Here is a 26,464-nt window from a genome sequence, read left to right as displayed (position 1 = left end):
CTATCATGGTGCTATTAAGGCAGAAGAGGGTTTATAAAACAATAATCTGCCAACACTGGTCATATAAAGTCATTTAATCTCTCCATCTGGTGTTTAAACATTGTAGTGATCTGACAGCTGAGATCAATGGCCCCACCGGGGACACCTGCCCAGATCCACATGTCAATCAACTCTTTCAATCGTCAAGGAGACGGCGCACCTGGAAATATTACACACTCTAATTGGACAGACCGGTGCAGGAAGGTCTACCCCGGCCAATGAGAAAGGAGTATTGACACCGCTCGCCAACATGGCTGCTTGTCGTATAGTTTGTGGGGATTTATTTCAAATTTTAACCGTTTTTTGATGTGGTGGTTCGCTTTACTGCTTCGGTTTTCCAGCCGCAGTTCGGATAATTTTAAACCGGAAATTGTGAGAGGAGAGTGTCATGGCGAATGAAAACAGGAGGCAGTTCTGGAAGCGGAACAACAAGGTTCCCGGAAGGTTCGTGTTCTCGTTCACTGACTCCGGGACGGTTGATGCCTCTTGCAATTATTTCCTGCACCCTCACCCTGCTGCTTATTTCGCTTTAGTGTTTGCTTTTGAGATTACAAGCATGCAATTCCCTTTTAGCAATTTGTTTTATTGGGAGCACAGAGGCAGAATTGTTTGTTAGGTCTTAGCCCCCGTGGCACTGTGTAGTTCTTTTCAGTGTCATATTTTACTGATGCATTTTTAATACCTTTCAAAGTAACTTCTGTATAGAGTGGAGACTATGGCAATCTTAGCATAGGCTGGCTGCCTTGTCAGAAAGCATCTAGTTTTTTTTATTTTGACTTTCACTGAAGCCTACATCTGATTACAACGTTGTGCAACTTTTGATATGACTAGTTTTATATCAGACGTTCTAGAATGATACAATGTAACGTCTGCGTTGAGATCTGATACTTCAAAAAGAACCAAAAATGGAAAACCATCTCCAATTAGTTATTTGCATAAATACTACTTGTTAGTTACCATCCTCGTTAAAATTTCAATCTGTAATCCATTTTGTATAGATTCTGCATCAGAATGCTATCACAAGATAAATAAGCTTATCACAAATAAGAAGTTTTGTCTCAGTAGGTTTGAAAAAACTTGTTAATTTTCTGAATATTTTAAATTTTGCAATGCCAATGATATTTTTTGAAGGAAAATGCCTATTTAATGAAAATGTGTGAGATCACGCTGTGTTTTGTTCAGTTGGTGTTAGTGGGTGTTCAGTCTCCATTAAGTTTGTTTACATTCTATGTTTGGATTTAAATTCTTGTTAAACTTTTGTAGTTTATTGCTTATGTTTTTTTTGTTCATTGAGATGTGGGTGTAATTGGCAAAGCCCTTGTTTATTGCCTACTCCAAATACTCTTGGAAAAGATGGAGTAAGCCACTTTCTTTAACAGTTGTAGCCCTGATGAAGGCTGTGTCCAAACTGCTATTGATTGAGTCATTGAAGGAGTACAGTGTACAACTTGGAGGGGAATCTGCAGGTGGCTGTGTTCCCATATGATTACAGTGGCTATAATAGGTGGCTATAAATATGTTAAAGTCCCATATATTGCATTCCCATGAATCTTTGCATATTAATGGCACACGTGGGGTTTAAGTACAAATAGTGTAATTTATAATAATTCAAGGATTCAGTCACCTCTTGACTTTAATGCTCAGCTGCCATTTTGTGGAACAGAACAGTTACACGAAAATAAAGTCTATTTAGTATTTTCATTCTCATTTAGTTTGCTGTTTGCTTGTTTCTTCAGGTTATTTCATGTAAACGTCCTGTCAGGTACATGTTATTGGATGTTACATTTCACATTATCTCTCTCCAACATCTTTGACGTTCAGCTGTAAATGTTTGTTTGCGTGCACAGGGATCTGATCCAGGCTGTTAATGATTAAATGTTACACTTGTGAAGTGCTTTGACAATCTCCGGCTAAGTTTGCTTTAGGACCAAAAGAGCTTGTTTGTTTGGCATGAAACTTTGTTGTGTAGGCAAACAATGTGGATTTGAGACATTTAAGTAATAAATTGGCTTCCTGGGTTTGTGACACTTGCATGTTTCATAATTAATAGGGAACATTTTCCTCAATAAGCTAGGTTATTTTTTTAAGCTGCTCAAAGTTCAGCAGCTTCCTATTGGGACAGCACCATGCTAGTTATGCTTTGAAATGACAATTTATCACTAGTATGCCATGTGAATTATATGGAATATTATGTGCTGTGTAGCACAGTAGTTCTGTGGGTGTGAAATTATGCATTTCTAAAGCAGTAAAACAGGTGCTGACTTGTCTGTCTCTTTGCCTTTTGTTGTTCAATTAAACTTATTGGATGTCTGTACAACTTTAACGTGGAGGTGACATTATCTATCTTCCAAGATACTGATAAAGTTTCCGCTTGACATGGATTACTAACAATTGATTTGTATGCAATTTTACATTGTTATACCAGATTTACAACTTGTGGTTTTTGGGATTTACTTTAAAGCTAGGCTTAGAAACATCCTCATCTTTTTTGTTGTTGTTAGTAGCTGGATGGTGAGAACCTAAAAGTTGTAATGTGAAATTATTAAATGCACAATTAACTCCAAAGACTGCATCCTTAGCACTTCTCCTAGACTTACTACAGTTCGATTAATGCCCTCTTCTTCCACACAAACACAATAGGATTGCTTTGCCCTCTTCTTTCTCCATTCAGTGGATTACCCCTCATAATTTCTGCCAGCTCCAATGGAAATCCATTACCAGTATATTTTTCTTTCCCATCTTGTTCAGTATTTTGAAGGGGCCATTCTTTCCCTGGTTTACCCATCCATATCCACAAACTATTTTCTTTCTCTTGGCAGGAGGTGCAGTTTCTGTCTCTTCTTGCCACTTAGAGATCCAAATGATGTTTCTAGGTGAAACTGATATTCTCTTGCACTTTTCCCCAGATTAGGGCATTTTGTTCAGGTAGAATGGGTTAGGTAAAGGAGAAGAGCTGTTTGCAATGTGAAGTGGATGAAATGGGTGATTGGCCAACTTGAACATGATGGGCTAAATGGCTGTTTTCCATGTTGTGTTGTTCTGATTTGATTGTGGAGAATGAGGTTCTACGATGCTGCTCAGTCATCAGAAAACTCATGCAACAACATCTGAGAGGAAGTTACTGGTTTTTGAATATTTTTGATTTCTTCAAACTTTCCTCTGAAAGCATATCAGCGTGTTTGCTTTTGTGTAGTATTGAACAGCAAATTATCATTTGGTTTGTAGTAAGACCTAAATTGAATCAAACTGTACCATTTTAGGTGTGTGTTTCTTAAACTATTGTAATGTAACTGAAATAGAGATAATTTTCAGTAACTGAAATCCCATGTTTTAATTTCAGCACATAATTTTATTTTCTTATTACATTTTTCTGTTCAGTAGTTTGATGAGTTAGGGTCTTCAGCTGTCATATTGCAATAAGAATTAGTTGTTTATCAAAAGAAAATGGGTACATGGTGCTTTTGGGTTAAGGCATCCAATTTATGGGCAATCCAAACGTAGAAACAATATCATTAATTTCAGAAGTCTGATATTCATAAATAAGTTTGTTCTTACAAATGGCAGATCTAGATTTTTCTTTTGCCAGTTTTAGTAATTGTTTTATCGATTTTAAGTGCTTTGATGCCATTCATTACAGCACTGTGGAGTGATTTTGTATTTTCTGATTTATTGGCAATCATGCAACAGTATCTGTGAGTAAGTTACTGTTTTTTTGAATATGTGGATATCTTCAAATGAATGGAACCTGTTTGTTACCTGGATAAAAGAGTTACTCTGTAATTAGGTTTGACAAATAGGTTTTTCTTCCACAGTGGCCTCTACATGGTATCGTGGATTAATTGAATTATTTCATAGCTCATTGCCATTATACTTGCATCACAGATGTATAATCTTACCTAAAGCTGTTTTAGTGGCCACAGCAATGATATGTCACAGTTGAGGAAGTTTACAGGTACCTGGTAAGGTGACCATATATCTGATTTATCATGTTTCTAGTATAGAAGTATTGACAGGTACCTGGTAAGGTGACCATATATCTGATTTATCATGTTTCTAGTATAGAAGTATTGACAAAGGACCAGAATATCAAGATCAAGTTTATCAATTGAGTGTATTTGAAGTTAACAAATTACAATTGGTTTAGTAGTCAATGTTGAGACTTGTTATCAGCAGACATAAATGTTGTACATGTGTCATTTTAGCTGCTCTGTAAATTGAAAAATATAAGGGGTTAATTTGTGATGTACTTGCCTAGAATGAAAGATTCCTGCTAATTTTCAAGCTAACAGATTGCTTTGCTCTAGTACAGTCAAATTGTGCTTTGAATGAAGTTGGTATAACCAATGATCAACGAGTACCTCTGTGCTTTGGAAGTGATTTGGATTTATCATAATTTTGGAGCATAGTTAGTTATTGCTTTGAGTTATATAAACAAAAAATGGACAAAGCAAATGAGTATTGTTCAAGCTGATTATTTGCATATAACCTGAGCGGCATCCAAGACCCAGATTACCCTTCACTTCATGTACTTGAACCTTTATTTTTTTTTAAACTGACTATGAAAATTCTGCTCAGCTTTGTATTTGGATTTAATAATTACTAAAGTTTAAGTCGCAATTTTCCATTTTATAAAGCATCCCTTGCCTATTGGATGTCTCAAACTTTGGCATTGATACTAAAACTGATTTTTGTTGATCTACAAGTGATACAGCTTGAGCCAAGACATTGCTTCACCTTTACTATTTGTGGTAGTCCTCAAGGAAGAGATACTTGATTGCCAACTGATATGTTAAAGGAGATGCTAACAACACTGTACTCTGCCAGAGGAATGCTGTCTTTCTCATTAATGTTTTTGATTCTAATTCTAATCTTTGACTTAAAGAAAACATGTAGTTTATGAAGTCAGAATTAACCTGGTGATGCCTTTTTAAAATAATTTGCATGTAATTCACAGTTCATATCTATTCTGTGATATTTGTACATCTTTTTTCATCACCCAATGTTCGATGAATCTCTCTTAATCAATATAAATGTGATGATAGTAGAGGATTTCATGTCCGTTATTACTTTTGTGGTCTTGAGCATACTGATTTTTCACCATATTTGTATAGTGTTTCATGTTGGTGTATTTCTTGATTCCTCTTGAAATTAAATAGAACTGGACAAAAATTACAGCTGGGTTATGTAAAGGGATAGTATTTGAACAGTGCGTGGTTGTAGAATTGAATTGCAGTTGAAGGGCAAAAGTGCTTGCATCATTCTCTGAGCAGTGTTGTTCAAAGATCTGACTTATACACAGGCTTATCATTTCTTTCCACTGTCTTTCATTTTAGCTGTTATTTGTAATTAGAAAACGCACGGCATTGCATTATGCAACAAATTTCATTGCAGTGAGAAAGAGTGCTATTTCTTCTGTATTTTCACAGCTCCTTTTATTTGCAATGCTTCCTTTCATTTGGGAAGATCTTGACTCTAAATTCTATACATGCAATACATTAATGCAATGAATCGGATTTTTCCTCCAGATTTTCTATATGAAGTGTAAACGATGCTTGCTTTATTCCGTTTTTACACTTATATGGCATATCTTTCTCTTCTCTTTTTCTTTCCTTAGTATACAACAAGTTTATGGAGCACAGCATCCCCCATTTGATCCCCGGCTACACAAAAAGTAGGTTTGCAGCATAATTCATTGTTCTCTTGTGATTATGTGAAATACATTTTCAGCATGATGACCTTCATTCTGTGAATATAGTCAGAACTTTACAAAGTGATGGAAAAAATTATGTAGAGTAAAAGAGCATCTGCATGATTAGGATTTCATTTTCATATGGCAATCAAAGTAAACACAGAATAACTTTGTAGCTCAAACTAGTAGTTGGGAGTTGGAGGGTAAATGGAATTTCTCATTGAAAATCTGTATTGAGAAGGCAGACCAGACATTCTTGGTTAGTGACTGTAATGGGATTGATTTGGCAGGAATCTGGTGCAGGGTGCTTATTTTTCAAAGCCTCTTCATTCCAGTTACTGTTACAAAATGTGAGAGTTTTGAAACATGTTTCAAGTGTCATCAAGAGATTGTAATTGCCGTTTTAAGAGCGGTTGCACATTTGTTAGAACATGACAGTGGGATTTGTGTTTGCAGACACATTCAGTTACTTTTTCGTTTACATAATGCTGTTATGTATTACTAAACTCACACTTGTAGGCACATCTACTTTTTGGCCAATCTACCATCCCTTGTCTAATCTGTCAATAGGGATAGTCTTAAATTTACCTTTCCAAAGTATACTGTCAACAGCCACTATATTATTTACACCTGTACACCTTTTAATGCAACTAACTAATCAACCAATCAAGTTGCATCAACTCAGTGCATAAAAGCATGCAGACATGGTCAAGAGGTTCAGTTGATCAGTTCAAATATCAGAATGGGGAAGAAATGTGATCTAAATGTCTGACCATAGAATGATTGTTGGTGCCAGACAAAATGGTTTGAGTATCTCCGAAACTGCTGTTGTCCTGGTATTTTCAGTACAACAGTCTCTAGAGCTTACAAAGAATGGTGCCAAAAAAATCCAGTGAGTGGCAGTTCTGTAGGTGAAAATGCTTTGTTAATCAGAGATCAGAAAATAATCAGACTGGTTCAAGGTAACAGGAAGACGAGAGTAACCCAAGTATTCATGTGTTACTCTTGCCTTCCTGTTAGCTTGAACCAGTCTGATGTGTTACAACCATGGTGTGCAGAAGAGCATCTCTGAACGCATATTGAATCGTAAAGCAGATGGGTTACAGCAGAAGACCACAAACATACACTGTGTCCTCTTTTATTAGGTGCAGGAGGTATCTAATAAAGTGGCCACTGTGTGTGTGTATATGTGTATGATGCATGAAAGTATTGCTGCAACTGGAGTATTTGGGCTTGTTCTAGATTACTTGGATTTGTATGGTTGTTTTCAATTATTTGAGATTGTTTTGGTGCATTGGAAATGCGTGTCAATAATCAAGGAGTATGCAGTTGATTCCTGTTAATTGGGGTATCCTGATTTGGGACAATTCTTAACCTGGGTTCCCGTTGTTTACTTAGGACACTATGCTGCCTAATTGGGTCCAGAGCTGGTCAGTCATGGCCACTTGTGTGGCTGCTGGACACTACATCATGCTTAGAGCATGCAGCTGTGTCAGTTGTTGTCACTACCTCCTTCCATAGATGCTGTCTGGCCTGCTGAGTTCTGCCAGCATTTTGTGTTTTCAGTTGTTTGCTTGTGCTCTGTTATTCATTTGGGTTGACAGTTACAGATTTGGAAAGTAGTGATATTTAAAAAATAATTAAAACATTTTTCTGACCAGAAAAACTTGAGACCCTTGCCATGAAAAGATTTAATATTAGTTGAAGAAATAACCCTGTTGGACCAAATTATAAGCCATTCATCTAACGCCACTCATTGTCAGCTGGTAGAGATAACTGGAGTGGCAAAATCTGTAACTGCACACTTGGTACATTAGCAAGATAAACTGTGAGAAGAATGGGCATTACGTGAGGGGCAACAGGGAACACACCCCAAAAAAAGCATGAAGGTAAGGATTCAATCAGTGATTTCCCATTTAAGTTAGACGAGGTGTGCGTGTCAGTGGGCCAAAATGTCCTGGTCCCGATGTGTCCTAATAAACCGGAATCCACTGTAATTTCCTAAATACACAAGTCTCTGTCTCCCATGCACAGTTTTACTCAGTTATACTAATTGCTGCAAATATTTTTTGTTAAAAAGGAATATGATGGGAAAAATTGGTTTGGGATCCACCTGTTTCTCTGTATCAGCAGGATACTGTAGAAATAAAAAATGAAAAAAATTTGGAAACTTGATACTAAGGGGTGAAGGAGTTTTGCTCTTGAACTCTCTATTCATTGAAGTTTCAAAATTATTTTTATAGGCTTATAAATGTAAGTGGTTACATTTTGGTACAGTTGCCATCCTGATTATAAATTTCAGTTCAATTTTTTTAATGTAAATATGCTTCTCTTGAAGGGGGGAGGGGTGTAGGAAAGTAAAATGGGCTGTTTCAATGCAAGTTTCTAACAGAGACCAATCCACACCACAGTTCCCTGTGATTCTGCTTGTATTGATACGTTGTGAGTGTAGGATCTGGTTTAAAAAAAAAAATAGGATAAATTATTCTTCTGAGTTCTGTTGTTGGGTGTGGGGTTTGTGGGGTTTGCGGGGTTGGGAGTTCGTATAGAATAGTCGCAGCAGCACTACTTGGAATTCTAGAACATATTTGATTGGCTGTTCCCTCTCTGATTATTTTACCTTGGGTAAAATATTTAAACCTTGATGATCTTCAAAACATTTATTCTGGTGACTACCGTATTTTCCAGAGTATAAGCCGCCCCCACCCCCCCATTTTCAAGGTTAAAAAAGTGCCTTTTTTATGTTACCTTTGTATAAGCCAACCCCTTTTGTGGAGGTTTTTGATTTAACCAGAAAAAATCACAAGATCTCACATGCCAGTACTCAGCTTTGCCGGATCCAGACCCTGGAAATTTTGTGAACTAGTACCTGCTAAGAAAACAGGCCTACATATTGTAGAGTGTTATAGGCAAATTCTTAATAAATAAACCAGGGAGAGGAATTTTGGATTAGGTTTCCAATGGAAAAGAATCCTTTGAAATGTAACCCCTGTGAAACCATTTAGCGCCCATCGTAATCTCGTTAAAACATAACACGGGGTGGCGGGATCAGTCCGTGTACTCAGTATTGAGTTTGCGACCACCATGTACAAAAGCTTAAAACAAATGCAATATGATGCTGGCTTCAAGCTGAAGGTTGTTGATTTTGCTAAAGGAACGAATAATTCTGCAGCTGCTAAGAAGTTTAGTGTAAACGAGAGAGAGTGGAGAAAGGTAGAGGACACGCTGAGGGAAATGCCAAAGACGAAATGTACAACTGCGGGAATACATGCCAGTGGCCAGAACTGGAAGAAAAAGTTTTAGAGTGGGTGAATCAACAGCGATCGTCTGGATACATTGTTACCAGAGAAATGATTTGAGTTCCAGCGTTGAAATGGGACGAAAAACACTGTGAGGTCAACGAAAATTTCAAAGCTATGTGAAGTTGGTGCACCCGATTGATGAATAGATGTGATCTTGTGCTGAGACAAAAAAACAAAGATTGCTCAGAAAATTCCCACAGGGTGTTGTTTATGTTCAAGAATGCTGCTGGATGGACGAAGCGGGTGGCTTAAAGTGGGTTAAAGAGGTGTGGCATCGACATCCCGAAAGTTGCAGGATGGAAAAGTTGCTACTTGTCTGGGACATGTTCAAAGCTCACTTGTCAGGTGAGACAAAAACAGCATTGAAAGCTGAAAAAACGGACATTGCAGTCATCCCCGGTGGTTTGATGTCCGTGCTGCAGCCACTGGATGTGAGTTTAAACAAACCAAAGAATTCATGTGTCGACAGTGGAACCAATTTGACTCAAAAACAGCCAATATGTTTGACCTGTCTTCTGTGTATTCGTTTTTCCAAAGTTGGCACCCTCTGTATAAGCCGACCCCCTAACTTTAGGACCAAAATTTAGGGCCAAATTCTCAGCTTATACACCAGAATTTACGGTACCCAGAAATTGGAGCAGTTCTGCTTAAAGCCACTTTCTAGTTTCTGCTCAAAACTCTCCCATAACTTCCTATTATTTTTATATCTTAAAAAAAACCCCCCATGTAGCCACCTTTTTCTTTGTACCATCTTCTTCCTGTTTGTCTGGTGTGTGAGTGAATTTTCTATTTTTTTAAATGTATGTTTGATGTCTAGTGTTTAGGACAACCAAGCCATTTTGAAGGGGTAAATTTGTTTTTATCCCAAATCTAAAAGATGTTGTTTTGCCCTTAATGTGACACTTTTAAGTGCCCACTTTTGAGCCACACTGAATTCACCTTGCTCTCTGACTTGATACAGTAGGACGCTTTGCCATATAGCGAAGCTACAGAAGAAAAGCTTATGTTGAAGAAATAAATTTTCCAGGATTACTACTTATGAAAGTCTTTGAAGGTTCTATAGCGGAAGTGGATTCCACACAGTATGTTAGAATCAAAATTGTAGTTTATTTTATCATGTGTATCATCATGAGTTACACTTTCTTACCAAAAGTACTAGTTCTAGATACCTGTATTTTCATAATTCATTGCCATGAGGATAATCTCCATTCTGGTTTGCTATGAGATCCTGTGATGACTCTGTAAATAGAAATTACTTTATTTCTAAATGAAACTTATAGGATGGTCAGGGTTTCCTTGCTAATCCTTTCTGGATCCTTTTGGTTTGAGGGCTTGAAGTTTCTCTTCCAACTGGGCTCCTGTATGCTTGTAATTGGTTGGTGAACTGTTCTTCCCTGCTTAGTGTGTTCATGTCAATTTTCTTGAGGTACAGTATACTTCCATTGTTTTTTTAGCACTTCCTCTGATCACCATGTGTTCTCTCAGTGACATGTGTATCTAATACTTTAGATGTCAAGAGTTGAACATCACTATAGTGCAAATAATATCTGTGCTTACTGGGTTAAATTTTTATACTTAATAGTTCTAACTATAAATTACATTATGTATTGCTATGTCCTGTTAGCAGAAAACAACAAATTTCATGTCATACCAGTGATATTAAAACTGATTCTGATTCTGCTCTGATAAGAATACAGGTGACAGTTCTCAGGTGATATGGAGAATTTTCTAGCGACATTGCAATAATGCCTCTTCAGTGTCTTTGGGTGATGGTGAAGTGCTCAGCTTTCACATCCATAGTGAAGACTGAAGACAAAATCAATCTGTATACTTGAATCTTGAATGTAATACCTGTATCAGTAAACAATTAATGAAACAAGACTAGTTTCCAAAGATATCATATCCTTCACCAAACTTTGTCATGAATGAATATTTTCAGGAAAAGGTTGTTCCATAGAAAGGTAAGCAGTGTTTTTATGTTCTGATGAATTGCACAGGATCGTTTGCAGGCTTCCAAGATGTACATTCCTCAGTTGCACCTATATTGCAGCTCAGAAGAGTGGAATGCGAGGGAGGTCAGATGACATCATGCCTGCTCTCTTGCTGCACTGCTAAACTTAATACTGAGTTCTGGGAGTGACTCTGTTGTTCTGAGATGGGAGGCCAGCTACACTTTATTAGGTCCAGTAGCTGCATGCTGGCCTGGGTAGAAACGGGAAGTGAAAGTGATTTTCTTTTTGCCATACTTTAACATTCACTTTAGTAAAGTGATTTTTAAATGTAAGTAATTTTAAATTTAATATCAACTATTATTTTGCCTCTGTTTATCGTTGAAAACAATCTTTCAGTTTCTGATTCCTAGAATCAGGTGGTGATGATTTGTTCCCATGAGACATTAATTAATTGGGCCTACAGTCTATGGAATTTAAAGAAATAAGTAGTGCAGTCATTAACATGCTCAAAGTTCTTTTCAGGCTTGATGCAATGATCATCTTCTGATTTGGACAACTGTTTAGGCTGAGATTTACTTTGGAATTCTGTACCTACGAGAGGTGTGTGGGCTCAGTGAATATATCCAGACAGGAAACTGATATGTTTTGGATATTGAGGAAAATACGATTAACAAGGGAAGGTAGAATTGAGATAGAAGATCAGCTATGAACTTAAATGGTGAAGCAGATGAGTAGTTGAATAACCTACACCTATTTTTATGTTATGCTTTTGACAGCACAGGGTGTCGAAGGCTATCGGGATGGAGGCTTCCTGATCAGTAGCTTGAAGCTTAGTTTCTGCTTGCAGACAGCTCTGCTGAGACATGACCAAAAAAACCAAACAGAGTCCACTTGCCAGCAGAAGGTTAGTTCATATTTCTCTTGCTGGCAGAAGACACTGTCAAATCATGAGGTGAAGTTCTTTGTCTGTAGAATAATGTCATGGAATGGAATTTTAGCATTAATATATGGGGATTGCCTGCCTGCTCCTGCTGATTTTCATCCATTTTAGTGGCCATTTGCTCCAGTTTAACTGCAGGAAGGTCTAATGCTCAATATGTATATTCCATCCAATTGAGTTAATTAACAAGGTAATCTAATGCAGGTATTGCAGAGGATAGGTTATTGAGGTCAAACTTGGTGGAGCCTAGTCCTAGTTGCTCTTCAAATATCATTTATAATCTGTGTTTCAGTTTTGTTTGCTCAGTATGAAATGCCACTTGTGTCCTTTTTGATATCTCAAAAGCTACTGGAAGGCTGGAGGATAATAAATATAGTGTCTTAATGTAAGGACCAAAAGAACAACCCTGGAAGCTAAAGGCTTAAATCAGTGATGGGAAAGTTATTGGAAGGCACATAAACTTTTCCCAGGCTTCCAGCTGGGTCCAGGTGTCAATTTTAATATATGTTTTGATGACAAACTCTGCCACCTTCATCAGGGATGATGGCTGCGAGTGTATAGTCTGGTAGTAAATATACTCAACTCCTGCCATCCGTCCCTCCTGATTAGTTGAAGACTAACCAATCAGGTATCTGCTGTCCCACCTTATTTAAAATCATATTCCAGTTCTTACTTGGAGCGCGACCTTCGTCTTTCTTATTCTTATTTCAATTACTTCCTTCACCCAAGCAGTCCCGAAAGCCATTGGCATGGCATAGTCGTTTTGTGCTATCAAAGTTAATCCTGTGGTCATTACGTATGTAATGTTCTGCCACTGCCAGTTTCTCCGGGTAACCCAAATGGATACACCACCTATGCTCTTTGATGTGGATTTTCACTGTGTCGATGTGCGCTGCTCTGCATTCACAGGGAATCCTGTAAATGCCAGCCATCTTGAGTCCCAGGTCATCTTTGATCTGCATAAGTTGGGATTTGAGCTACCATATGGATCCTGGAGATCCTTCCAGAAACCATGGAAATATAGGAAAGATGGGAGTAGCAACAGGTTTCTCCTCATTGTTAGGTTTCCTGGTTTTTCCATTGGCCTTTTTGAGAGCCAGATTGATTTCCTTTGTCTACTAGCTATTCTGCAGGAATGTCATGCCTAATTGTCTTATTTCCTCGTTGAGACTCTCTGGGTCTGAAATAGTTTTGACCCAGTTTAGCAGGATTCTCTATGAATGCGGAGCAGCGTATATCGGCTAGATGGGGCGCACGGTAGAAACTCGCATGGGAGTTGCATCCATGTGGGTTACCTGGAAAAATCAGTGGTAGCAAGATTGACTTTGACGGCACAGAAGTACTGTGCTGTGCCAATGGCTTTTGGGACCAATTGATGAAGGAAGTAATTGAAATAAGACTAGAGAATAAGAATTTTTAACAAGGGCAAAAGTCTCGCTCCAAGTAAAAACTAGAATACAATTTTAAACAAGGTGGAACATAAGAGCAGGAGTAGCCACCTGGCCCGTCAAGCCTGCTGTGCGATTCAATAAGATCATAGCTGATCTGACCATAGACTCATCTCCCTCTACCTGCCTTTTTCCCATAAACCTTAATTCCTCTACTATGCAAAAATCTATCCAACTTTATCTTAAATGTACTGACGGAGGCAGCCTCCACTGCTTCATTGGGCGGAGAATTCCACAGATTCATTACTTTTTGGTGAATCCACAGTTCCTCCTCATCTCAGTCCTAAATTTACTCCCCAGAATCTTGAGGCCATGTCCCCTAGTTCTAGTCTCACCTACCAGTGGAAACAACTTTTCTGCCTCTATCTTATCTATCCCTTTCATAATTTTATATGTTTCTATAAGATCTTCTCTCATCCTTCTAAATTCCGGTGAGTACAATCGCAGACAGTTCAATTTCTCATAGTCTAACCCCCTCATCTTTGGAATCAGCCTGGTGAACCTCCCCTGCACTGCCTCCAAAGCCAGAATATCCTTCCTCAAGTAGGAAACCAGAACTGCTCGCAGCACTCCAGATGTGGCCTCACTAGTTACCCTTTACAGTTGCAGCATTACCTCCCTGTTCTTAAATTCAATCCCCTTAGCAATGAAGGCTAGCAATCCATTTACATTCTTGCTGCAGCTGCAAACCAACCTTTTGTGATGCACGTGTAAGCACTTGCAAATCCTTCTGCACAGCAGCATGCTGCAGTCTTTTACCATTTAAAGAACTGATTGGGATTAGTCACATTGGCTTTGTCTTTAGGAAATCATATCTCAAATTTGAGTGTATTTTGGAGGAAGTGACCAAGAGGTTCATGAGGTAGGGTGATGGGCATTATCTATGTGGAGTTTTGCAAGACCTTTGACCATGTCACATGTAGTGGGCTGCTCAGAAGTGTAGAATACTTATGATCCAGGGTAAGATGGCCCTTTATGTGTAGGGTACAGAGGCTGGGAGTGAAGAAGGAGATCTGTAATCAGAGTTGTCCATCATATATCTTATATATTAATGACATGGAAAGGAGTATAGATTGCATGCTTAGTAAGACATAAAATGGTGGTACAGCAGAGAGAAGTAGATTGCCTAAAATTACAATAGGATCTGAGTCCATTGGGAAAGAGTATGAGAAATCTGTTAGAATTTAACTTGGATAAGTACAAAGCAATGCATTTTGGAAGTTAAACCAGGTCAGTGTGTATACTGAATGGCAGGGAGTGTTACTGAACAGTAAGACTTTGGATTACACATACTTAATTCCTTAAAAATAGTAACATCAAATAAATAGTGGTGAAGAAAGCAAATGGCATTCTTGCCTTCATTGTACGAAGCTTTGAGTCAAGGAATTGGGATGCTGTTTTACCTTTATTGGAGGGCTTGGGTGGAACTGTTTTCATGGAACAAAGGAGACTAGTAGAAGGTGGAGAAGGGTGTGGAATTGTGATCTGAAAGAATATGGGTAGAATAAACAGTCTCAATCTTTGCAGGTTAGGGTAAGCTTACACTTGTATCAACTAGTCCAAGATAAGTGGGAAAGTATCTGGGAGTACAGTTAGACGAGAAGCTAGACTGGACTGCCAACACAGATGCCTTGTGCAGGAAGGCACAGAGTCGACTGTACTTCCTAAGAAGGTTGGCGTCATTCAATGTCTGTAGTGAGATGCTGAAGATGTTCTATAGGTCAGTTGTGGAGAGCGCCCTCTTCTTTGTGGTGGCATGTTGGGGAGGAAGCATTAAGAAGAGGGACGCCTCACGTCTTAATAAGCTGGTAAGGAAGGTGGGCTCTGTCGTGGGCAAAGTGCTGGAGAGTTTAACATCGGTAGCTGAGCGAAGGGCGCTGAGTAGGCTACGGTCAATTATGGATAACTCTGAACATCCTCTACATAGCACCATCCAGAGACAGAGAAGCAGTTTCAGCGACAGGTTACTATCGATGCAATGCTCCTCAGACAGGATGAAGAGGTCAATACTCCCCAATGCCATTAGGCTTTACAATTCTACCGCCAGGACTTAAGAACTTTTTAAAAGCTATTATTAATGCTTTTTGAGATGATGATTTAGATGCATATCATATTTTTTTTTTACTGAGTTAAGTATTGTATGTAATTAGTTCTGCTACAACAAGTGTATGGGACATTGGAAAAAAAGTTGAATTTCCCCATGGGGATGAATAAAGTATCTATCTATCTATCTAAGATATAAAGAAGATGGACTCATAGAGTCATACAGCAGGGAAGCAAACTCTTTGGCCCAACTCATCCATGAGTTGCCCAGTGAGTCAGTCTGATCAACCCATTTTTGTCCCATGGCCCTCTAAACCTATCCATTTACCTGTATAGATGACTTTTAAATGTTGCAGAAGTGATTTACCAATATGTTGCTTGGATTTGGGAGCCTGAGTTACAGGGATGGGTTGCAGAGACTAGGACTCATTTCCCACGAACATGGACTGAAGAGCGACTGATAGAGGTATATAAAATTGCAAGGGGCATAGCCAAGGTGAAAGCACAAAATATTTTCCCTAGAGAGGGTGTGTTTAAAAACAAGAGGGCAAAACTCAGGCAAGAGATTTTAAAGGGGCATCAGGGACAGCAACTTCAAGGAACAGGTAGTGCAAAATTAGAATGAAGTTGTCAGAAATGGTGGCTGAGAGGTTTAGAAGGCACTGGGCCAAGCATGGCCAGATGAGTCTAGCTTGCTGGACAACAACAGTTGGCATGGATGAGTTGGGCCAAAGGACCTGTTTCCATGTTGTATGTCTCGAATCTGTTTGCTGCTTTCAGTAATTGGGTACTTATAACCATATTTCTCCTTGGTGTTTAGAGGCAAAAATCAAGAAACAAATGGAAGTGTTTTGGGGAGCTTTCATGTTATCAGGGAGGCAGTCTTACAGCCTTACAACACTAATGGTAAATTGGACTTTGAGGGGCTTGTTGGGAATATGGTTGGCATGGACTTGTTTACTCAAGGAACTATATTCATGTTGTATTGTTCTATGGCTCTATAATCTCCCATTATGCATAATTACAGCCAGAATATCTGTAGACAACTCCAGTCAATCTTGTATACTTGGACTGTTGAATATCTTTTACAAACCTACTGACTGCCACAGCTATCTTGACTACCCCTTCCTATTCTGTTTCATGTAAACTTGCGATTCCCCTTTCTCAGTTCTTTTGTCTCTGCCATATCTGTTCCCAGGATGAGGCTTTCCTTTTCGGGCATCAGAGATGTTATCCTTTAAAGATGGGGACTTCCCTTCCTCCACCATTGATGCTGCCCTCACCCCATCTTCCTGATGCCTTAGCAGGGATAAAGTTCCTCTTGCCCTAGCCTACCACCCCATTAGTCTCCTCATCCAATGCATTATCTGCAACTTCCACCATCTCCATAGGGACTTCCTCTATAATCGGCCGAAGTGCTATTGTTGTCCATTCACTTCCTCCCTTGCCTCCATTCAGGGACCCTAACAGTTCTTCCAGGTGAGGCAACACTTTCTGAATCTGCTGGGGTCATCCATTGTTTCCGGTGCTCCTATCACGGCTTCCTATGTATTGGTGAGCCCTGTCGTAAATTGAGGGCCGCTTTGTTGAGCACCTCTGCTCTATCTGCTAAAAGTGGAACTTCTTGGTGGCCAAACATTTTAATTCAGATTCCTTTTCTGACTTGTTGGTCCATGATGTGGCCACCCTTGGGGTGGAGGGGTAACATGTATTTTGTTTGGGTAATTTCCAACATGATGGAATGGATATTGATTTCTCATTCCGGTTTAAAAAAAATAATTTCCTGCTCCTCCCCTCTTCATTTCTCACTCTGGCCTCTTGCCTCTCATCACCTGCCTATCACCTCCTCCAGTGTCACCCCTCCTTCACTTTCTTGTATGGTCCACTCCTCTCATCAGGTTCTTTACTCTCCAGCCCTTTATCTTTCTTGCCCACCTGGCTTCACCTATCACCTTCCAGCTGTCCTCCCCCCTCCTCCCCCACCTTTTTATTCTGGTGTTTTCTCCCTTTTCCAGTCCTGAAGAAGGGTCTCTGCCCATAATGTTGACTGTTTGCTCATTTCCATAGATGCTGTCTGACCTCTTGCTTATATTATAAGAAGCAGGAAAAATAACAATAATCCACCGTGTGATTTGGAAATCCTGATTATTTAGGCATTTGTCTCAATGGGCCTGATTTTTGCGCATCCTTGATGCTCACTGGGGACCTTGTTTTCCATGCACTGTTGACAGTTGCTAGGTTCACAGGAAAACTTGTTTCCTTTTCATCCATACCTTGTGATTTTAAATTTTATATTCTCAATTTCTGAATTGATATGTTAGAACTGTTGCGTACTAATACATCCAGAGATATTAGGCACTCTGTTTACATTCATATTGAAAACAAATTAAATGTTTTAATCATCTTATTAAAATGTTAAATACAAAACCAGAACAAAGGGAGAAGTGAGAATTAAGCAAAACTTGCTTAACAGAATGACTGGCATAAACGTTAGTATACCCAAAGTAGGGTGAATTACATAACATAAATAGAATGTGGTTTTTAGTTGGTGCAACTAGTAAAAATAAAATACTTTTGAGCAATGTTAGATTTGAGCCAACATGCTGTTATTTTTGAATTGTGTTTATTATCGCTGACCTCTGTTGTGAAATTTATTTTTGTTGGGATCTCTTCTGGGGAAAGTATGAGCTGTACAAAAAGGACAAGTTACACCTAAACCCAAGGGGCAACCAATATTCTTGCGGGCCAGTTTGCCAGTTGGGGAGGATTTTAAACTAATTTGGGCTTGAAATTCTGCCCTGTGTTCGTTTAGGAAGAGAGACAACCAACACCGAAATATTACAAAACTTGGGTTTATTGCAGAATACGTAACTGGCACAGCGACTCCACGGAGTCGCTGGAGAAGGCACGTTCCCACTTCCCCTTACAATCTGCTCTTATTTATATCCCTTTTCCCCCCAGCACAACCCCCCGCTACATATTAGGTAATATCGGGCACTTGTGTCCATCTTATTGGCCCGATGCCATACACTCACGAGTTACCTGTTTCTTTTGTTTACTGAATCGCGTGACACTGGTAGTTTCAGTGTAGCGGAATCCCCAGTTTCGCTCCCCCCTCCCTCGCATTCCGGTCCCCTAATATTACGTGAGCCACTCCTGACCTGTAATGGCAGTCTCGAATTAACCCTAACATTAACCCTAACACTCCCTCCCTTGGCCTCCCAGAGGCCACATCCCTTACAAGCTTTTCCGCGGCTGTCGGGATCAGGCAGGGAGGTGAGCGTCCCCCGGCACTCTTTGGCGTGTCCTCCCTATTTGCTTATCCTGATTTGTCCGACCTAGGGTCACAAAATATGGGTAGGGGTTCCCTAAACATCCGCAATTTTTACAAGTAGCATGCAACATTTCAGAAAACTTATTCAAGAACAAATTCACAATCCCCCCCTTGCCATGGTCCATTTCAGTCCGTGTCCTCCCATAGCGCGTCCGCTTTCCGGGAGGGCCGTGTCCTCCCCTTCCACCGGGAACAAGGGTGCCTGGTACGCCGGTGGAGGTCCATCCTTTCCGGTCAAGGCTCGATCTATAGTCCCGCAACAACAACCACACGTAATAAAGATAGCAATTGAAATAGACAGTCCTAGAGCCGACTGTCCCAGAAACGCTCCCCACTTACCAAAGGTCTTATTTGGCCAGTAGAAAATGATGCCAGTTATTGTCCCCCTCCCTTCTTACCTTTTAATGCCCTGTTGGAGACCTCGGTGACAGGGTATGGACCATGCCACCGTTTTCCGTTCCAGGTGAGCTTCCCCGGGCCTCGGAGGAACACTTCCACTCCTACCTTGATGGTGTCCGACCCCTGCGGCTGCTCACTGTTAGATTATTGAACTCGCACAGTTATCAATTTTACCATATTTCTAAAAACTCTCATATACTCTGTTGCTCAACACACAAATGTCTGAGTTTTGGTAACTCGAAATTGAAGTGCTCTATGGCTCCCTAGTACACAGAGAGCATCAAATGTGGGACGGTCGCCTTTCAAAACCTGACCTTCGTGTGGGAGATTTCTCCTCTTAACAACCAGTCTAAGGTAGGCGCCGTCAGTATCCCTGTGTACTACGGTGTACCGCGACACTTTTCTCTTCTCCGCCTCACTCCTGAGACTTTTATGCCCATCGTGGGCGGCGGGTACCCTCACTCAGAAGACTTTTCCACGGGCGGAGGATCTTCCTAAAATCAGATAAGAGTTAGTACTTACCAGTCACGATTCTGCACCGGGAATGATCTCTCCCAGGGTAATTTGGGGTTGGTGAGGATCCGTCAGCAGACAAGATCTAACTCGGTGATTTAACTATCTAGTGGAAGTCTTCGATATAACAGGCACTTCCTGACCTTAGTCGAGGTTGCGGCCGCAAGTTGTCTGCTGTCGGACCCGCCAGCCTGTGTTGTCTCTCCCTCCCCACGTCGGGGTCACCAAATGTTGGGCTTGAAATTCTGCCCTGTGTTCGTTTAGGAAGAGAGACAACCAACACCGGAATATTACAAAACTTGGGTTTATTGCAGAATACGTAACTGGCACAGCGAATCCACGGAGTCGCTGGAGAAGGCGCGTTCCCACTTCCCCTTACAATCTGCTCTTATTTATATCCCTTTTCCCCCCAGCACAACCCCCCGCTACATATTAGGTAATATCGGGCACTTGTGTCCATCTTATTGGCCCGACGCCATACACTCACGAGTTACCTGTTTCTTTTGTTTACTGAATCGCGTGACACTGGTAGTTTTGGTGTAGCGGAATTCCCAGTTTCGCTCCCCCTCCCTCGCATTCCGGTCCCCTAATATTACGTGAGCCACTCCTGACCTGTAATGGCAGTCTCGAATTAACCCTAACATTGGTATACAAATTGATGCATTGTGTAGTGTGACTGAAAGTAAGGGCAGGCAGTGATAGAGCAAATTTGCAGTCAGTGGGATGAGTTGAACTGTAATGTGGGGGCAAAGTCAAAAATGGAAATGAATACAGGACTCAAGGTGTTGTAGTTGAATGCATGCAGTATACAGAATAAGGTAGACAATCTTGTACTGCTGTTAGAAATTGGCAGGTATGATGTTGTGGCCATCACAAAATCTTGTCTAAGAGAAGATCGTAGTTGGAAGCTTACCATCCAAGGATATACATTGTATTGAAAGTACAGGCAGGATGGGTGGCTTTGTTGGTAAAACATGAAATCAAGTCTTGGAAAAAGGTGTTCTGGGATCAAAGGATGTAGAATCCATGTGGGTAGAAGTACTACACTGCAAAGGTTAAAGACCCTGATGGGAGTTATATACAGGCCTCTGAAGAGTAGGCAGTATGTAGGATATAAATTACAACTGGAGATAGAAAAGACACGTAGTAAGGGCAATGCTATGATGATCATGGGGGATTTCAATATGAAAGTAGATTGTGAAAATCAGGTTGGTGTTGGATGCTAAGAAAAGGCAATTTATAGCTTCTTAGAGCAGCTTGTGGTTGAGCCCATTGGGAGAAAGGCAATCCTGGATTTGGTGGTGTGTACCAAATCAGATTTGATGAGGGAGCTTAAAGGAACCCTTCGGAGGCAGTGATCATATGATAGAATTGACTTTGCAGTTTGAGAGAGAACGATAAAGTCCGCTGTAAAGTCAGGAGTAAAGGGTATTAGAATGGCCTGAGAGAGGAGCTGGCTGAAGGGGACACGAGTAGGGCTGACGGCAGAACTGCAGTGGCTAGGGTTTCTGATGGCAAGTCAGAAGATGCAGGAAAGATGCATCCCAAAGATGAAGTAGTATTCTAAAGGGAGGATGAGGCATTCGTGGCTGACAAGGGCAGTCAAAGATGGCATATAAGCAAAAGAAGGCATGTAATAAAGCAAAAAGTAGTGTTAAGTTAGAGGATTTGGAAGCTTTTAAAAACTAGAAATCAACGAAAAAAGCCACGACGAGAGAAAAAATAAAGTATGGTAAACTAGTAATATTATAAAAGAAGACGCCAAAAGTTATTTTCAGATATATAGAGTAAAAAGGGGGGGGGGGGGGGCAAGAGTGTATATTGGACTGCTGGAAAATGATGCTGCAGAGCTAGTAATGGGGGAATAAAGAAATGGGAGACAGACTATTTGCACCAGTCTTCTCTGTGGAAGACACAAGTTATGCCAGAAATATGAGTGCCTCAGGAGGCAGAAGTGAATGTAGTTGCCATCGCTAAGGAGAAGGTGCTCGGGAAGCTGAAAGGTCTGAAGGTAGGCAAGTCACCTAGACTAACTGGACTGCACCCCAGGTTTCTGAAAGAGTTGGATGAAGAGATTGCGGAGGTATTAGTAATGATCTTTCAAGAATCGCTAGATTCTGAAATGTTCCAGAGGACTAGAAATTGCAAATGTTACTCTGCCCTTTAAGAAGGGAAGGAGGCAGAAGAAATGAAATTGTATGCAAGTTAGTTTTACTGCAGTGGTTGGGAACATGTTGGAGTTGATTGTTAAGAATGAGGTTTCAGGATACTTGGCACATGATTAAGTAGGCCTTAAGGGGAAATCTTGCCTGAAAAATCTGTTGGAATTCTTTGAGGAAATAGCAAGCAGGATAGACAAAGGAGAGCCAGTGGGAGTTTAATTGAATCACAGGAAAAATGCTAGCATGGATACAACACTGGCTGACTGTCAGGTGGCTAAGAGAGGGAATAAAGCGGGCCTATTCTGGTTGGCTGCCAGTGACTAGTGGTGTTACATAGGGGTCGGTATTGGGACTCCTTTTCATGTTATGTGTCAATGATTTGGATGATGGAATTAATGGGTTTTTGGCCAAGTTTGCTGACGATACAAAGATAGGTGGAAGGGCAGTAGTTTTGAGGAATCAGGGAGTCCGCAGAAGGACTTGGACTGATTAAGAGAATGGGTTAGGAAGTGGGAGATGGAATATAGTTTATAGAATTGTATAGTCATGCACTTTGGTAAAGGAATAAAAGTGTGGACTGTTTTCTAAATGGGTAGAAAATTCAAAAATCAGCTGTGCAAAGGGACTTGGGAGTCTTTGTGCAGGATTTTCTGATGGTTAACTTGCAGTTTGAATTGATGGTAAGGGAGGAAAATGCAATTTTAGCTTTCACTTTTTGAGGACTAGAATATAATAGCAAGAATGTGGATGGTGAGGTTTTATAAGGCATTGCTCAGACTGTGCTTTGGACTATTGTGAACAGATTTGGGTCCCTGATCTGAGAAGTTGCATTGCAGAGGGTCCAGAGGAGTTCATAAGAATGTTTGCAGGAATGAAAGGCTTACTGTACGAGAAGTGTTTGATGACCCCAGGCCTATACATGTTGGAGTTGAGAAGAATGAGGGGTATCTCATTGAAATCTGAGATATTGTAAGGCCCAGATTTGAGTGCATGTGGAATGGATTTTTCCTGTAGTGGGTGAGTCCAGGACCAGAAGGCATGGCCTCAGAATATAGGGATGGAGATGAGGAATTTCTTTAGCCAAAGGGTGGTAAATCTGTGGAATTCATTGCTACCGACTTGTAGAGATCAAATGATTGAATGTATTTAAAATGGAGGTTGATAGGTTCTTGATTATTCAGGATGTCAAATGTTATGGGAAGAAGACTGAAGAGTGGGGTTGAGAGGGATAATAAATAAGCCATGATGGAATGGCGGAGCAGACTCAATGAAGCTGAGTGGCCTAATTCTGCACCCATGTCTTATGGTTTTGTGACAGCAATGCACTGCAAGACATTTAAAAAAAAAAACACTATGCTCTCTATATTTACAAAAAGTGCAAAAGCAGAATGGTGAGGTAGTGTTCATGGATTGTTCAGAAATCTGATAGCTGTTCCTAAATATTGAGTGTGGGTGTTCAGGCTCCTGTACGTTCCGATGGTAGAAGAGGGCCTGCCTTATGATGAGGGTTCTTAATAATGTATGCTTCCTCCTTGAAGGGCATAGGATTGGCATAAATATGCAGACCATCTGGATTGGTGTCAAGTTTGGTGTTGTGAATAGTAGTATGTTCAGATGGCCTCAGTCTTGAAATCACTTGTGGCAAGGTTGGAAATGCACATAGATTATGGTAGTATCAAGAAAAAAATTAAATATAATCTGTGAAATTAATTTGGAATATGCATTCTGCTAAATAGTTTAGTTCTGAAAGTAGAGGAGAAATGCCTTTAGCAAAAACAGAGCTTTGACTGGCCTCACCAATGCATTCAATTGTGTGAGGATGGGCAATTTGTTCAAAGTGCTGAAGAAAATTGGCTGCACACTGAACCTGCTTGACATGTTCTCTTTCTTTTAAAGAGTTAGATAGCATTATGCTCTGAGGCTAATCATGGAATATTCTTTAAATTGTTTCGTGTCTTCCGTTTATGCAGAATCACTTACACGATAACCAATGGAAAATTGTTCAGTCTTATCTGCCTAATAGCTTTAAAAAAATGCGCTTGGTCTTTGGGGAATTGCTCTGTGCTAACAATAGCATCCTAGCATTCCCATATGTAGAGATACCTTTAGTGATTAAAAGAGACTGTTCTGTGTCTGTGAAGAGTTTGTTACTAACATCTACATCAGATTGTCGTGACCCAGGAGTCTGCCATACTACAATTATTTTAAACTGAAGATTGAGAGCTGCGACATTCAGACATGTATTGTTGCCTGCAATTTTTCATTTCATACTGAAATCAATAAACTAGAGCACTGCTGAATGCCATACAACAGAGCTTTGATTCATTATAGCACTTGCAGTTCTGCCTTCTGAACATTTTAGAAATATTAATCGCTCTATTTTTATAAAACAAAACATCCACTTCTGTAACACTGGAGGCCTGGTGCAAACCCTTGTTTTCTCTTCCGTGTTAGGAATTTGAAATAAATCTGTGCCCACTGTTGGCACTCTTCTAGCCATGTATAACTCCATAACATGGTGCAGAAATGCTCCTTGTCAGGATTGGTGGTAAGCAGGTTAGGCTAAGCAATGTGGCTGCTTAGTACTTCAGGTTTCCAGCAAGGCAATGGTGAAGGCAGGAGGTCATGCCCGGTTCGTGCCATAGCAATACTTTCGGAAACAGTACTATAATTTATCAAAGAGCTTGGAAAGCACTTCCAGGTGACACAAAAATTCACGTGCATCTCCTACAATCTTGTCTATTCGTTTGAATGTGGCTTCTGTATTGGTGAGACCAAAAACAGGCAAGGACGCTATTTTGCTGAGCGCCTGCACTCTGCCTGGTCTCTCTGGGGCTCCCAGTTTCGAGAACATCACCGAGGATCTCGTGTGGTCTGTGTGGTGAAAAGGTACAATAGTGCCTTGAAGTTTGGCATGGCCTCACCAAATTCTTAGAACTTTCTATAGGGGCATGCTTGAGAGCATTCTGACTGACTGTACCACTGGCTGGTATGGGAACTGTACTTCCTTCAATTGCAGAACTCTGCAGTGTGGTGCGGACAGCCCAGTGCATCTGTAGGTGTGAACTTCCCACTATTCAGGACAACTACAAAGACAGGTGTGTAAAAAGGGCCGGAAGGATCATTGGAGATCCGAGTCACCCCAACCACAAACTGCTCCAGCTGCTACCATCTGGGAAACAGTACCACAGCTTGAAATCCAGGACCACCAGGTTCTGGGACAGCTTCTTCCATCAGGACATCAGATTGCTTAATTTATGCTGACAGAACTGTATTTCTATGTTGACTATCCTGTTGTACATAATATTTATTATAAATTACTATAATTGCACATTTGAACAGAGACAATGTAAAAATTTTTTACTTGTGTACATGAAGGATGTAAGTAATAAAGTCAATTCAATCCAGTTTAACTCTGCTCCCCATTTCCACCCTTTTGCTCACACGGTTCTCAGCCTTCACTACTGCATGAAGCCAGCAAGAGCAAGGCAGCAGTACCTTCTATTCTACTTGGGTAGTCTATGACCTGATGGCATTAACATTGAATTCTCCAATTTCAGGTAACCCACTCTCCCTCTTCCTTCCTTTCTTTCTTATCAATCCAGGTCCTTTTACATATGTTTTCATACCTCTCCTCCTCCCTGGTTCTTTCTGCCTATCACTCACTTACTCTACTGGGACCCCTACCCCTTCTTTTCTGGTTCCTATCTGCCCACCGTGCCTCCCTTGATTCTATGTGTAGACTTTCTTTCTACTTGGATTTTATAACCTGCAGCTCTTTCTCTCCAATTATTAGCTCCTAGCTTCTGTTACAATTTCTATCCTTTGCTTCTCTTCCTCCCCCTCCCCCCCCACCCAACCTAGTTGTATCTGTCCATAAACACCTCTTCACCCATCTCCTGTTTAATTTCCATTCCTAGCCCATCCACCCCCACATCTTTTTATATTGGCCATCTCCCCTTTACACACACACAGCCCTAATGCAGGATTGTGACTATAACTGTAGTCTCTGCTTTTCCTCAACTGCTGCCTGACCCACTGAATTCCTTCATCTTTTTTTACTGTAATTACTCATAGTGAGCCAATTCCCTGGATAACATCCTGCCTGCTGATAGAAGTACTGGTGTATGGGCATGAAAGTTGCAGCTGTTTTGTTCAGCTGAGACTAGGGACTATTCAACATGTCTAATCATTAAACTGAGTCTTCAAAGCCTGTGTCAGTATGTTCCTCTGTAGGAGAGAGGTCTGGGCAGCAGATGCAAAATCCTGTGTTTCAATCAAATCCCCTTTCTTCATTCTAAACTCTAATCAATGCAAGCCTGACCTGTCTAACCTTTCTTCAAGGCATCCCACCTATTTCAAATGTTAGTCTAGTAAGCATTAATTTTCTTTATTCACTGGGGGGGGGGGGGCAATACAAAAGAGCAGTGGACCTCATAGATGTCTTCTAGTCACAGTGGCATGGTAGCAACCTGGATTCAATTCCTGCTGCTGTCTGTAAGAAGATTTTACATTCTCTCTGTGACCACGTGGGTTTCATACAGGTTCTCCGGCTTCCTCCCACATTCTGAAGATGTGTAGGTTGGTTAGTAAGTTAATTGGTCACTTGTGTCTATTTGGGCGGTGTGGGCTTACTTGTTAGG

At 40.4% G+C, this 26,464-nt stretch overlaps 1 protein-coding gene across 4 annotated transcripts in view; it reads left to right on the top strand.

Moving 5' to 3' along the window:
- The first annotated feature begins 271 nt into the window (after positions 1 to 271).
- The window catches only part of LOC140717185 (TBC1 domain family member 22B-like), a 339,243-nt gene continuing 313,050 nt past the window's right edge, over positions 272 to 26,464 (top strand). Inside the window, exons 1-3 of one of the 4 annotated variants that reach the window (XM_073030480.1) lie at positions 272 to 483; positions 5,654 to 5,710; positions 11,759 to 11,886. In XM_073030480.1, coding sequence (XP_072886581.1) covers positions 11,846 to 11,886 — 41 coding nt within the window. In that variant the 5' untranslated portion in view covers positions 272 to 483; positions 5,654 to 5,710; positions 11,759 to 11,845. The remainder of the gene's footprint in view (positions 484 to 5,653; positions 5,711 to 11,758; positions 11,887 to 26,464) is intronic. The other 3 variants (XM_073030479.1, XM_073030477.1, XM_073030478.1) reach the window with 3 other exon arrangements.

This window comes from Hemitrygon akajei, chromosome 27, assembly GCF_048418815.1.
Source record: "Hemitrygon akajei chromosome 27, sHemAka1.3, whole genome shotgun sequence".
NCBI lineage: Eukaryota > Metazoa > Chordata > Chondrichthyes > Myliobatiformes > Dasyatidae > Hemitrygon > Hemitrygon akajei.
This window is presented reverse-complemented; position numbering and strand designations above follow the sequence as displayed.